At 41.2% G+C, this 13,938-nt stretch overlaps 1 protein-coding gene across 8 annotated transcripts in view; it reads left to right on the top strand.

Annotated features, from left to right (window-relative positions):
* Positions 1-13,938, top strand: part of AKAP13 (A-kinase anchoring protein 13) — a 209,474-nt gene that overhangs the window by 65,833 nt on the left and 129,703 nt on the right. For all 8 annotated transcript variants that reach the window (XM_059858562.1, XM_059858568.1, XM_059858567.1 and 5 more), the window contains one exon: positions 9,309-9,456. In XM_059858562.1, coding sequence (XP_059714545.1) covers positions 9,309-9,456 — 148 coding nt within the window. The remainder of the gene's footprint in view (positions 1-9,308; positions 9,457-13,938) is intronic.

Genomic DNA, 13,938 nt, shown 5'->3' with positions numbered 1-13,938 from the left:
ACTTGAAAAAGTGCCTCAGTCATTGCAGTAGCTCTAAGTACTGTAGCAGTGAAAAATTTAAAGACTGGTGAGGATATTTTGCAGCTGGCAGGAAAATGAGTGCTCTGGAACACACTGGGCTCTGTCTCTCTGAAGGTTTTGCTGTACTGTAGAGGAGGCTGAAGTACCAGGAAAAAGCCATTCTTCAGCTCTCTTCTGCTTTTGGATCTTAGTGTTCAAACCTGATTTTTTTTTTTTTTCCTTTGGTTTTCTTAAAGACAACCCAAGGCTATTTGTGAAAATACTCCAGTGGTAGAAGATTGCTTCTAATAATATGTCATCATATGTACTTTATCTTCCAGGAATTGTGACTCTCTCCATCCTTCTGGTGCCAAGAGAGTAGCTGGATTTCTCTTAGTCACTGCACACATTTAGACTGCCTGCTATTGCTCCTAAGCACTGCAATTTTGTTGTTATTGCTAGATGGGCAGTTAGTAGGAAATACTATCAATCACTCAAGCAGCTGGTTATAAAATTACCTGGTTTGGTTCTCGTAAATGTAATGAAGAACAGAAGAGGCTTTAGGATGAGGCCAGAGCAAGATATTCACATCAATTTGGGTGTGTTTTTCTAGGAACTGATTGAAGTAGTTTCCAGAATTTCAGAAAAAAAGCCTTAAAGACCAGTACTTGTAGAAACTGGATGGTACTGGAGGGGACATTCTGCTACAAAGAAATTTCGCCTTCTTTTGTCCTGTCTTTGTGTTCATTGTGACATTACATGGAGATGTGCATAATTTAAAGGTTAACCCCAATGTGTTACTGCTTTTGTGTACATCTACACCTCCTTCTTTTTACCAGAGCCGTACAGGGCTTGTGGTGGAAGGGACTTGGGGTTACTGTCACTGCTTGCTTATTCAGTGCCAAAAAGTGCACAATTCTTTAAGTGGATAGCCTGGCTAACACTAAACTGCCTGAATAAATGAAAATTAATTTGATATTTTCTTTACTATACTGCCAAATCCACTAAAACAATAAAGTCCCCACTGCAGTTTTTCCCTGGGTGTTCACATTTAGTACAAAAGGGTGATAGCACTCTTCTTTCTATTTTTCTCCTAAGTTTGATTTTGCTGCTACTTGTACTGTTAATTGTACCATGTTTTTTGTGCATGCCAGAAATTATTAGAAATGACCTTGACTGTTTGGTTTTGTGAGGCTGTCTGTGTGCAGCACAGGCTGGCACTGAGCTGATGCACTCTGCACGCTCTGAGTGCTGCAGAGCACGTGGAGCCCTGTGCTAAGGCAGTGGTACAGCTAAATCAGCTATGAACAGCCCAATCTAATAACCTGCCTGGCTCTGGCTAGCAGAGTGGCATGTCAGGAAGATCTCTGTATGAACATAAATCATGTGTCTCTTTCAGCGCTAACGAGATCCTGTTACTTTGATGGATTTCTGCTGGCAGTCTGTAGAGATCTCCTTTGAGCTGCATGGATTAATATGTGTGTAATGGTTATAATAGCATCTTGACACTCAATAAAGACTCATCTTGGAGATGATTGATTTGGAGGCTGACAGAGACATGCTCTGTCAAAGGATGTGGGCCACTAATAATGGATTTCTTGAAGCATACCCATTTCCACAGGAGTTTGTGCTGCTCGCACTGGTTCAGAGTAGAAAATCCACACCTTGCCCTCCTCAAACCTTTTATCTCTTTGCCAACAAATCCTGCTGCAGGATTAGACACCTGGACTGGCTTGGGCTGTGGCTGAGGCTGTGAGGTGGTCTTAATAAATCAGCCCTAACAATGTTGGCTCTGCAGACAAGCAAGTTGAGGGTGTCCATGCTGTGTTTTTTAGCACAGGTTGCACTCAGGGTGGATCCATGAGAGCCAGACTGGACCTGGAGGCAACAGCTCAGGGCTATTTATCATAGATGTCCTTGTTTTCCCACAAATTCTTTTTTGCCCTAGGAGTCTTGAATAAGTGGTCTTTTGACTCTGTACTTGTGTTAACATTTTATCCATCAATGTGCTGAGCCAATCTTATTTTTGGACCAAATTCTTTCTCACCTTTGAGGAATGAAAGTGGTGGAGAGTAGAAAGTTATTTTGTCTCTATGTCTGTTTCAAGTCATGGCTTTGTGGCTAGTATTGGAAGAGGGGATCACTTGGCTCAGTGCAGTGTTAATGAAATATGGAAGGTATCACCTTGATTTGCTCTGTGGGCTGGCAGAAAAATGTCTGTCATCATTCTGCTCTTTTGGTGGCCTCTGGGCAAGACAGAATGGTCTGTATCTGTGTTTTAGAAAGAATTAGAGAGTGCTTTGCAAAATCTGGCTTTCTCATCACAGAGGTGCTCAGTATCTGTGCTGTTAACCTGAAAAAAAAAACCAAATCACAGTTCACTGGTAGAAATAATAGCACTGCTGTTAATTTAAAAAGGAAATAAGGTTAGGTCTGGAGGTCGATTTTTAAAAAAAACTACTTATTTTATTTAAACCACTGGAGTAATTCTTGTTGTCTTCTTTTGTGTGAGTTTTGTTTTGTTTTTGGTTTTTTTTTTTAATTAGGAAAACTTCTCTGCTTCATGCTTTAAGATCAAGGAGTTTGAAGTCATTGACTATGAAAAAAGACACAATCTGCCCCAAAACTTGGCAGCTTGCCATTCTATTTATTTCTGGAGTCTTTCCCTGAAGGTTTTATCTGCAGGAGGTTGCAACACTCCATCCCAATGACATCCATCTTTCTCCCTGCTCCTGACCCAGGTCACTGCCTTTATCATGGGGGATATCTCCAGGTGAGGGGGGATTTCTAGAGCTGCTCATGTTCAGACACATTTCACAGCCCTTCCTTTTTTCCTGGGGCCTGGAGTTCTGCAGAATGAACTGTGTTTGATGTGATTTTTTTTTTTCCATTAAGTGTTCCTCTGAGTCAATCCACAGTGGTGAAATTGAGGATGTCTGTAATAATTGCTGTTATCTTGCTGTAACAGATACCTCTGACCTCCTCCCATGGTCCCCTCCTTTTCTGTCCATGTGCTGGGAGCTTGCAGGCTATGTGGCCATATCTGGAGAAGGGGATGGATGTTCCAGGCTGAGGCATTTGAGATCCACTGACAAGCTCAAAGAGGGAAGGGGACTCAGCTGGGTATTTTGGAGGTAGGACCCATCCCCAGATTGTGCCCCTCAAGTGTGAGCTGTTCATCTGTTAACCTGGGAATAGCAGCCTGCAAGAGTTTGGTGGATGTAGGTTATTTTCTTGCCATGGAAGAAGAACATCCTGTGGATTTTGGAGCCAGCAGTGATAGTGCTGTGTCACAGCTGACTGGCTGGAACACTTACTCAGACCTGGAAAAACTGGGATCTAAGCCTTTCTCAATCAAAGGGTTATTCCAGGAGATGAGAGCACTGTCATCTTTGCTCTAAAAATAGTTGCCCAAACCCCCATTTCCTTTTGCAGTCAGGAGCCCGCGTGGCTGCACATGGTTTTGTTCTGCATGGGGATGTCCATGTGTCCTTTCCAGATGTCATTCTCCGAGGGTTTAAGCACAAGTTTGCACCAACCCAAAGTAACCTTAGATGGGAGGGATCTTCCAGGGTACTCAGCTGAGATATGGGAACTGTCTGGGAGCAAAAGTTCAGCTGCTGATCTTGTTGTGTACTGACAGAGCTAAATGGTAATGGATTGTCAAGCATCTAAACAATTAGATCATACTTTTTTCCTTATTTGATGATTTCTGCTTTATTTTGTAAAGGTGCCTTGCAGTTCCCTTTTCCATGCTCCAGCTGCTTTCAGATTCCTCTGCAGTTCTCAGTTTGAGGTGGAATTTTCTCAACTTTCCCTTTGATTTTGTCTAGCTTAATTATTGTCAGTGCTGCACCCTTTCCGAAGAAAAGGTCATGTGTTTGAAAAGCCAGCTGTTCCTTTAAAAGCCATTTGGATGAAAAGTACTCAGTGTGTTTGGACCATGATTCCCATTTCATTGATGGGGAAACTCAAAGCACAGGGATGTGAAAGGACTTGCCTCCTGCTGGAATTCCAGCCTGATCCTGGGTAGTCTGTGTCAAGCAGTACCTGGAGTAACAATGAGTTCAACTCCATCTAAAAATTAATGAATAAAGGTACCAGTGAGCCTGAACTGCTGGAGGAGGAGGAAGAAACCACAGCTGTGCTGTACTGGGTATGGTGAAGCTTTCCTGGGAGCTGTTTAGGGCTTCCCAAAGGGGAAGAAGCAAAAATGCAATAAAGCAGTGACTCAACTAGGGCCTGATTCATGTTATGAGTAGCAGAAACAAAACAGAACTTGATACAATGGCCGGTTACATTTACTCATCTAATCCAACCTCTTTCATAAAGCATCATAATCCCAAAATCTACAACTTTTAGAAGGAAATACCTAGGGAGAAAAGCTTTCTTTCCTTCTTGTGAATCTCCAACCCATCTAACCCATGGACTTCCCATTCAGTAAGTTTGTGCTGCATGAGAACACAGCCACAGTTTGCTGCCAGTGGTCAGCAGCAATTTTTGCATTTTGCTTTTCTGGGTAGAACAGATTAATGATTACTGGTTGTTGGTGTTTTCTCATGAAAAGAAGATTGTTAAAGTAACAATAGAGTGCTGCAGTAGTGCCATCTAATGCACACTTAATTTTCCTAAGTATTTTTAGATTCTGTGTATGGAGATCAGTGGGTGGTTAGTGGCTTAAGTAAGGTTCTTTAAAATTCCCAGTATGAACCATGGGGGGAAAAACCAGCTTAGAAATGAAATGCTTCAGCTACAAAAGTACAGCTCGCCTTTTGGGGGTTTTTTGGGGTTTTTTTTTTGGCTATATGGTGGGGTTTTTATGGTGTTTTGTTTTTTGTTTGTTTGTTTAGGGTTTTTCTGGGGTTTTTTGTTTTGGTTTGGTTTGTTTCTTTGTTGTTGTTGTTGATGTTTTTATTTTTAGAGATGTTAAAATTTGTTAATCAGCATGTTAAGAATATTTTTTTCCCTTTTTCAGTCCATTGTTGACAAGTGTACCTATTTCTGGTAGAGCTGATATCCCTCGGGGAACCTTCCCTACTGCAAACTAAACTCATGGTTTTCATCTTGAAGCCTGGAGTTCTGCATTTGCCAGGGCTGTTTTCATGGTCCCAAATGATGAGCAATTCCCCCAAACCAGACAGATTTCCAGAGCTTGAAATGGAAAAGAAAGATGTCTTTATATGCTTACAAAAATTATTTCTTTTTGGAAGATAGATAATATTTTTGAGGTGATAACATAATTGATCTTAATTCTTTTGAGCTTAAAGGTTTTATTCACTTTATTGTCACTTCCAAATATTGCTGATGTCATCTATTCAAAAAAAAGCCTTTGAAGGTAAATAGTCCATTTTAACAGGCTGACTTAGAATTATTTGTGCTTTGCCTACACACCATCCACAACTGCTGGAAGAACTACTACCTAAAAAGGTTGAGTTGTGCTAATGCCAGCAGATCATGCTGACAAACTGCTGCTTTGTCTAGTTAGTTTTGGGGTTTAGTTCTAATGACAGCATTTTACCATTTTAGAGATAATTGTATTTTTACTGCCAAAACTTCAGAGATGGGCCACTCTAAAATCCCTTTCTGTGTTCTTTTCTAGTTTAAAGCTCAAAGTCAGGCTTGGCTTTTCCAGTGCACCTGTCCCATGGTGAGACAGACCTGCTTTCTCCCTGTGGTTTGGAAAAGGGAGTATGTGTAGAGGAAAGAGCCCCATCCACCTTCTTTACATCCCATTACATCTGAGACTAGGGATTTTTCAGATCCAAACGAGGGACAGGGTGGCCTCTTTCATGAATGGACCACGATGGAATGTTTTCATTTCCAATGGGCTTTAAGCCAAGTAAATATTAGTCGATCCAAACTAGTTTTGAAATTAAATTATTCTTATTTGTTGGAGCATTCCAGAGAATGGCTTTGATCTGTCTGTACTTTCACCAAAGGGATATTGGCAGGCTGGCCTCCCATTTCTAGCCATTTGGGATGAAAGAAGGGTTATAATAACCACCTTGTGTGGCAGTGATCCTGAACAGATGACATTTTTTGGACAATATTAAATGAATAAAGGTAAACATACTTCAATTAAAATGTTTTTGGAGGCTGAATGCAATAGGGCTGTTGGAAAGTCTTCTTTGTGGGTTGGAGGAATTTGGCTGCATTTGTAACTGATTTTCTTTAAGTCCAAAAATCTTGGAAAGAGAGGGGTTTGTTCTGTGCATTATTTCCTTTCCAAATAAATACATTGTTTGAATAACTTAAAAATCAAATTAAAATTGGCAGTGAACAATGAAATTGTCAGTAACTGGGAGGTTGAGAGGTGTGTTGAAGAAGGAGGGTTTTTTGCTTCTGGGATCACATCAGCACAGTGACCTGTACCAGGCACAGTGACTGCAGGGAAACTGAAGACACAGCAATTAAATGGTACATTATCAGTCTTACCAAAGGTATTTGGAGACAACTTAAAAATTAAAGTAAAAAATCCGATAAAAAAGATGCTCAGTTTTCCACAGTCTTGGCTGAAGGATCCTCCAGAAGAGGTGGGAGCAGGGTGGTGGAGACCCTCCCACCATGAAGTGCTGCTTAGACACAGCTGAAGAACCTTTTAAATTGATACCAGCTGATGATAATTTGTGCTCTCCCTAGACTTAAACAATAACTGAAATGAACTGAATTAAAATCGAAGGAGTGGAACAAGTGGGTTGGAAAGATCTGCTGTAGGTCACTGGTCTGACCACCTTCCACCTTCAAAATTGGGTCAGGTATCTAAAGAATTTCAGCTCTATGTTTAAGTTTCAGCTTAGGTTTCAGGTTATGTGGAACCTCTGGGGTTGAGGTTTCTTACATGTATTTAGCAGGTTTTCTGTGAATAACTAAATATACAAATTGTCATTTGCAATATACAATTGTCATTTGTCATTGATGCAAATTCAATTCCTTTTCCTAGAAATGTGAGTAGTTTGCATGGATAGAGAGGTGCCTTATCACAAAAAATGGACGTCAATTTGCTTTGATTTCAGAAAAATTAGACTAGCTGTACTTGACTTCTGAGTTAAATAAAAGAAAAATCTCTTTTGACAGATACTGTGTTAAACATTCAGTGCTGTTGGTGCATGTTCTGAAGTGTCACCTGCATTTTAAATCTGTTTAAGTACTTTATATGTTCATGCCTTAAGGGAGAAATGGTTTGAACAAAGGCACATATAAAAAAACAAAGCACAAAGGGTTTGTAGGTTAAAACTCAAGCTTTTGTTTTTTTTTGAACATAAGCTCAAATCTGGATCCATATGCTTGAAATGGAATATTTAGTTTTCAGCTCAGCATGTGAACTGGTCATGCTTGAATTTAAAGCTTGATTTATTTCTTTTTGCACCTGTTTTTATTTTAACACTGACTCTATACAAGATAGACTTTTGCTACATGGTTCCTTCCTCCCCAGCTGGAAGTGTGGTCTGATATTATTGTGTGAGACCTTCCTAAAATTTACATTTGTAACTTGACAACCTCTGAAAATACAAAATACACTTGGTGTTCCATTAGGTTGTGGAGATTTTTTTTTTAATTTATGGTTTTCTTTCCTGTGTCACAGCACTGACCCACATATTTGATTTTAAGACCAGTGGCTGGTCGTGAACTTGCCCCACAAAATCTTCTTTGTATAAAACAAGGTGCAGTTCTGCCCCTGGCAAGAGGTGCCAGAGGGGCTGGATCAGGGGAGAGCTGGACATAAACTTGGAGGAGGAAATGTGAAAGGAGCTGAGGGAGAGGAGAGGGAGACGTGAGGCAGAGCGTGGGAAGCGATACTAAGGCAGGACGGATGGATGGGAGGGCCTGGAAGTCTGGGAATTGTCTACAACAGTTGTATCTGACAAAGAGAAAGAATGAAACCTCTTAAGGGGGAGCTTTTAAAGGAAATGACATGTGTATTCTCTTGAATATGCAAATCAGGATTACATAATCTGCAATAACAATAATAATAATAAAATCTGGTGGCAGAGAGCTGGCAGCCACAGCTGCTCTGTAAAACTGGGGCACCCACCTGGTTCTGATCTCGACAGACAAGAGACAGAAGGTCACATCACAGACTGTTGTTCTCAGTACCTTGCAGTTTATATAATTTTTTCAGGCTAATAAACAAAGTATGGCGAGACCCCAGAGGCATTTAAAAGATGTGTAGATGTGGCACTTGGGGACGTATTTTAGTGATGGCTTGGTGGTGCTGGGTTAGCAGTTGGACCTGATGCTCTTGGAGGTCTTTTCCTACCTAAATGAGTCTTAAGATTTTTTCATCAAATGAAAATGCTTCACTTAGTTCTGCAGTAACTGTCTGCCATCCTCTTTTGCTTTTCCTTCCCCGTGGAATACTGAAATTGGTTCACATTGCCCTTGTTCTTTCCCATGCAGATGTAGGAATTTTAGGTGTATTTACTGTACCCTTTGCTGGGTTAACTGTGATAACCGTGTGTGCCCTTTATAAATATAATTTTCCCTGAGAGCAAAGAGGAGCTAAATGATAAAGTATGCTGAGATACTGAACTAAATCCTTCATAATACTAAGCAGGAGAGTTTAACCAACAGATCATGAGAGGCTTTTTCTCAAGGCTTGAAGAGCTGCTGTATTTGCTAACACACAGATCTTTTCACCAAGGCATGAGCTTATATGATGAGTGAGAAGAGCCACCATTGTCTGTGCCATCACAGTTAGTGTTTCTTTGTAAGGAAGGTGTGAAAAAATCTCAGTTGATATAAAAATTTGGTTTCTTTGTGTACTTACGGATTGCGGATGAGAGATGTGTTCAGTGATCAGGTTGGATCTATGGTTGCAGTGCTAGCTTGGACAGGGGAAATGTGAGTGCTCAAGCAAGAATTGGGGCATTTTTTCAAATTTCTGAGGGCAGAGGCAATTTTGGCCACTATTTACTTTGTTATGTGTGTCTATATTCTGATATATATTATTTATGTATATATTCTGTTATATATGTCTATATGTGTGTGTGTGTGTACAAAAACCCCTGTGTGGGGTGTGCACATCTTTGTCAGACTTGGTGTAATTTCACCATATTAAGTTGTTATTTTGACAATACTCTGGATAATTCTACATGTCTCTTCCTAGAGCTGCATTCAACGTGTTTCCTTGATGTTGGCTGGCTTTGATACTGAGGTTGACTTGCATATCTGAAAATTAGGATGGGCACTGAGTCCTATGAAAGGCGTGTGAATGGAGAGTGTGAATCTTGTAGGAAGAGTAATTTCATTTTAGATGATGCAGTTCTTGGTTATGTAAACTTAATCTTGTTTCTTGTCCTTTTTCCTAGGGTGACTCTGTAATTACAGTGCAACTGACTGAGGAAGATAAAGTTGAAGATGATGTAGTTTTTTATTTGGTCTTCACTGGATCAACTGTCCAACACTGCACAAGCACGAGAAAGATTAATCCTGGGAGTCTGGAGACAATTTCTCCTGGTAAACAATTGCCTTTCTTTGCATTTCAGTGTATCAGTCTGTGAAATTTGGTTACTACAAGTGAACTGGAATGTAATGCTGTTTGCTTGGATGTCTTTTTCCTCATTTACACATTCACAAGGAATAGAACACATGGTTTGGATGACTGCTTTTGCCTTTTAAAAACCTCTTAGTTGATTTCATTAGAATTATATGACTTTGAGATTGCATTTATTTAATATGTAAGTATGAGATGCTACTGTAGAAAACTCACAGTTACGCGTGCACTTCGTAAAACACTTTTAAATGCAGCAAAGATGGTGGAAGATACATTTGTGAAGTTAAAGATTATTGCCCAAATGGGATAGCCCAGTAAGTCTTAGCTGCACTCATGATCTGCTTGGCTCACAGAGGTTCATTGCTGTCTTTCTGGTGAAATACAACCCTTTCCCCTAAATCCTGTTCAGCTCAGAGCTCGCAGAGCATTTCTGGAGCACTTGCAGTACAGGTGATGTGCTGCTCAGTGCCATCTCTCCATGGCTGGTTCAGATGAGGTGGGTTTCCACATGAAAGCCCACCTCTGTTTTTATCCTTTGTGCCACCAACAAAACAAAACCAATCAGCATTTCCCTTTGGTGACTTCAGGACCGTGGGAATGAGCGTGTTCCAGGCTGCAGTCCTCACCATTAACCTTTCATTCTGACTTGTTGCTATGCAGCACACTGCTACCAGTGTGAGAAAAACGCCTGACATTTTCACTACACACAGTGGAACTCAGGCCATCAAGAGTTTTTCTTGGGTTTGTCTTTTCATCTACCTCCTAAGTATTGTTTTGTGAGAGATGCACGTGGAGTAAAATTTGGAGTTGTTTTCTCTTGGGAATGAGTAGCTAAATGTTGGCCACTCAGATTTTTTCATTTCCTCCTCTTTTTGTGCTGTTCATGTTGTTCAGTTGGCTTGGGAAGAGAAGCCTTTTTATGGCTACTGATGACTGGAGCCCCGTGCAATCAATTAGATTAGTGCTTGTTTTCTCCCAGAAGAGCAAGAGGGGGTGACTCCTTCCCTGCCTTTGTGTGGTGGGCGTGGGGCCCTGCCAGCCCTGCTCAAAATGACTTCACTTTTCCCTCGGGGCCGTGGCTGCTGTGCCAGGAAAGGAACTGAAAAGCTTCAGTGTTCCCTCCAGCCCATGTGGGAGCCAGCCTGCTGGATGGGATTTCCGGGCAGGAACGACTCTTTCCCATCACTGCTGCCCTTGCAGCAGTGCTGGACGTGCCCAGGGAGGTGGCTGCCAGGTGGGACCAGAGTGATGTTCTGGGTACTGTCTGTCCTGCCTGCCAGAGATAACTGAGTCACTGGGAGGGCTCCCTGCAGCTCCTTTTGGTATTGGTAGTGGGAAATCTAACACCGTTCATGATTCAAAAGGAAAAGAGGGAATTTCTCTCAATTGTTCCTTTAGCAATAATGGATTGTTTTGTTGTTGTTTTTTTTTTTTTTCTTCACCCAGTATAGTCATGATCTTCTGGAGTGTGAAGTTGGACCGGATGGGTGCTGTCCCAAAATACAGCTTGTCTGAGACAGAGTTTTAGGGACCTTTCATAAAGGTAGTCTCATTCCTGCACTGTCCTGGGCTGTGGTGCAAGGAAGAGGTGGCATCTCAGATGTAAAATAGCCATGTGGATAACACTCTCATCTGTGCTCATACCTCATTTTGGTGAGACTGCCTAAGAAAAAAAAAACACTTCAGTGATGAAGAGGTTGTTGGGGAAAGGCAAAGCAAGAAATGGGAAAAGCCTAATTTTTTTCATCCCTTCTGCTGACACCCATGCATTTGTCCAACATGGTTTCAGCAGTGATTACACTGATTTCAGTGGAAGTATGATTTATTTCAGTGCAGCTCTTCCTCCTCCTCCTTTCTGGATGCACAGTGAATCTGTAATCATGTGTTTACACTCTGTATGTTCCACAGTTGCCTTGGCAATGGCTGTGGTGACTCAGAGCGTTATTTGACCTCCGAGGGATTAGCTATGAACAAAACACAGTGTGTGTGAGACCAGCCCTTGTTCAAACACCCAGCCCTGGGCACTTAGCAAGTGTTCTGCAAGGAAACTCCTGCAAACAGCTTTTAGCCAAAATCTCACCTTTTGCTTCCAGCTCTGAGCATCTTTCATTTGTTTCTGTGATGCAAGGAGTGTTGCACATCCCTGCGAGCACAGCAGCTCCTGGGGACAGCTCAGGTGCACTGAGGAAGGGCTGGTTCACTCAGGAGCCTCTCTGCCTTCCTTGAACCTCCTCTTCATCCCTTCTGAACTCCAAGGTTCTTCCTTCATTCTTGCCCCAAGTCCTCAAAATTTCATATCGTCCCCAGGAGCCTTCAGATTAAGTCCATCAGTGGCTGGGGTGAAAGGGTGATGTAGTTCTGTTCAAGCTGAAGTAAAAACAAGCCCACATTTGTAATTTTTTTTTTTTCATGAGTTTTTCAGTGGGTTTCTTGATGTACAGAAGTGTAAGTGAAAGACAGGCAAATTATTTCATTACATTTGCTGCCAAAATTAATCAGAATGTTTTAGAAAAGCTTTCAAATAAAATCACATTTGAAAAGAAATCTTAACAACATAAAATTGTTTTAGGTGAAAAAATTAGAGAAAATGGAATGGAAATATAAGCTGTCAAAATACCCCGTAAATTTTCATTGTATGTGAAAATTCTCTGTATCCTGAAAGACTTTACCTAAATAAAAGCTTATCACTGCAGAATTAAATGACTGCTGCATCTTATATAATTACTAGAGCAATCTGCTTCTTTCCTGTGCTTTTTTTATCATCAGTCTTAAACACTGAATATATATATAGTCCATACTACTGTTCAAATGTGAGCTTTTATTTCTGTTTAGTGTAAAAGAAAGGATTTCTGATTGTAATTTTATGGCAGCAGCTTTATCTTACCTGAAGATGTAGATAAATACAGATTAATCACTTCTTCAAATTACAAAATACTTACTTATATTTATGCTCTTGCTCTGAAGAATGGGATAGGTTATTTATCCTGCCCTGCTGTTGGCTTTGTTAATTTAAGGAAGGTAATTTCCCCTTGTAAGAAACAGATTCTCATCTGAGCTGATCAGTCATAACTTGAAGTGTCAAAATTAGCTACTGAGATTCAAGAATTAGCCAGGAGATGATGTTTTGTGTGCTTTCAGTACCTCTTTTGCCAGCCTCAGGACACCAGGTTACATCATCCAAGCAAGCTTTTATTTCAGTGAAAAGCAACCAAAACCTCATTTAACTGTTGGCTTTACTGTCACTGTTACAGTTCTTCTATTTCTAATTAATCTGGTTGAAATTCTCCCTAATGAAAGCAGTTTTCCTCAGTACCAGAGGCACTGTGCAGCACAATTTCAAGCATTGTTGTATCAGACACAGCATTAAGGTGGCAGGTGGAGGTGTAATGGCACTGGCACTGCTCTCAGTGCAAAATCTTGGTCTCTGGAGTTTGGGTGTTAAAGCATCAAAAGTCTGAGCAGGGAAGGAAGTTGAGACATGATGCCATCTCTGCTGCTGTGGTTAGCTGTTGTTGGCTGCTGAGTTTGTACTGTTGGGGATGGATATGTCCTCTTAGGTCACAGATGCTCGTCTTCTGGTGTTGGTCATTAATTGAGCTTTTGAGCAAGTCCTTATTCCTACAGCAGCCGAGATTGCCACAATCTCAGTGCATTTTTTTTCTTCCCACCATCTCTGCAGGGTGGGGAGGGTAACTGAGGCCAAGCAGATTGCATGTGGTACTGAAGGAAATCTGTGCAAAGCAGGGAAGTGAAACATTCATTGCAAGACAGCAGCCTCATCTCTTGTCTCTCTGCTAGAGTGGTTTTTTTCCCCCACTGGGAAAAAACCCAACCCAGTAATAACAATCCTCAAATCACGATCTGGCAAACAAACCAGCAGAAGAAGGAATGACCTCATCACTGTCCACACAAGTCAAAAGTCCCAACCACAGCTCGCCTTGGCCAGCGGAGGCCTCTGAGCATTGGGAAATTCTTGGGGAGATCTGGGGAATTTTCTTGCAGGAGCTGATGTGCTGGGAGCTCCACTATTTGTGTGGTGCATTTATTGCAGAAGTTTGCATGCCATCACCATAGCAGCTGTATGGTTGGACATGTATTGTGCTTTGCATTTAACAACTGGTGGTCTGGAAAGTGTGGGAGACACAGGGGAAATTTGCAATGAAATTTTGAACAGGGAGAGACAGTCCAGAAATCCAGAGCTGCAGCAGCTCCTGATCAAATAAGTGAAGGGGAAGAAACACCCTGTCTGTGAGCCAGGTCACCAAAACAAGAAGTAAATTTTGTGAGATATAATTGCCTGGTGAGTACTGTTGCAATGTGTATCACTCTGAGCTCTGATAATACAAAAATCGCTTTTCTCGTGTTTGTTGAACTCAAAAGGTGAAGGATTCTTGTGTGGGTTTCAAAGGGGAGGAGAATCAAAACTGGAAGTAGAAAAAGGGTCT

Source organism: Haemorhous mexicanus, chromosome 13 (assembly GCF_027477595.1).
Source record: "Haemorhous mexicanus isolate bHaeMex1 chromosome 13, bHaeMex1.pri, whole genome shotgun sequence".
NCBI lineage: Eukaryota > Metazoa > Chordata > Aves > Passeriformes > Fringillidae > Haemorhous > Haemorhous mexicanus.
This window is presented reverse-complemented; position numbering and strand designations above follow the sequence as displayed.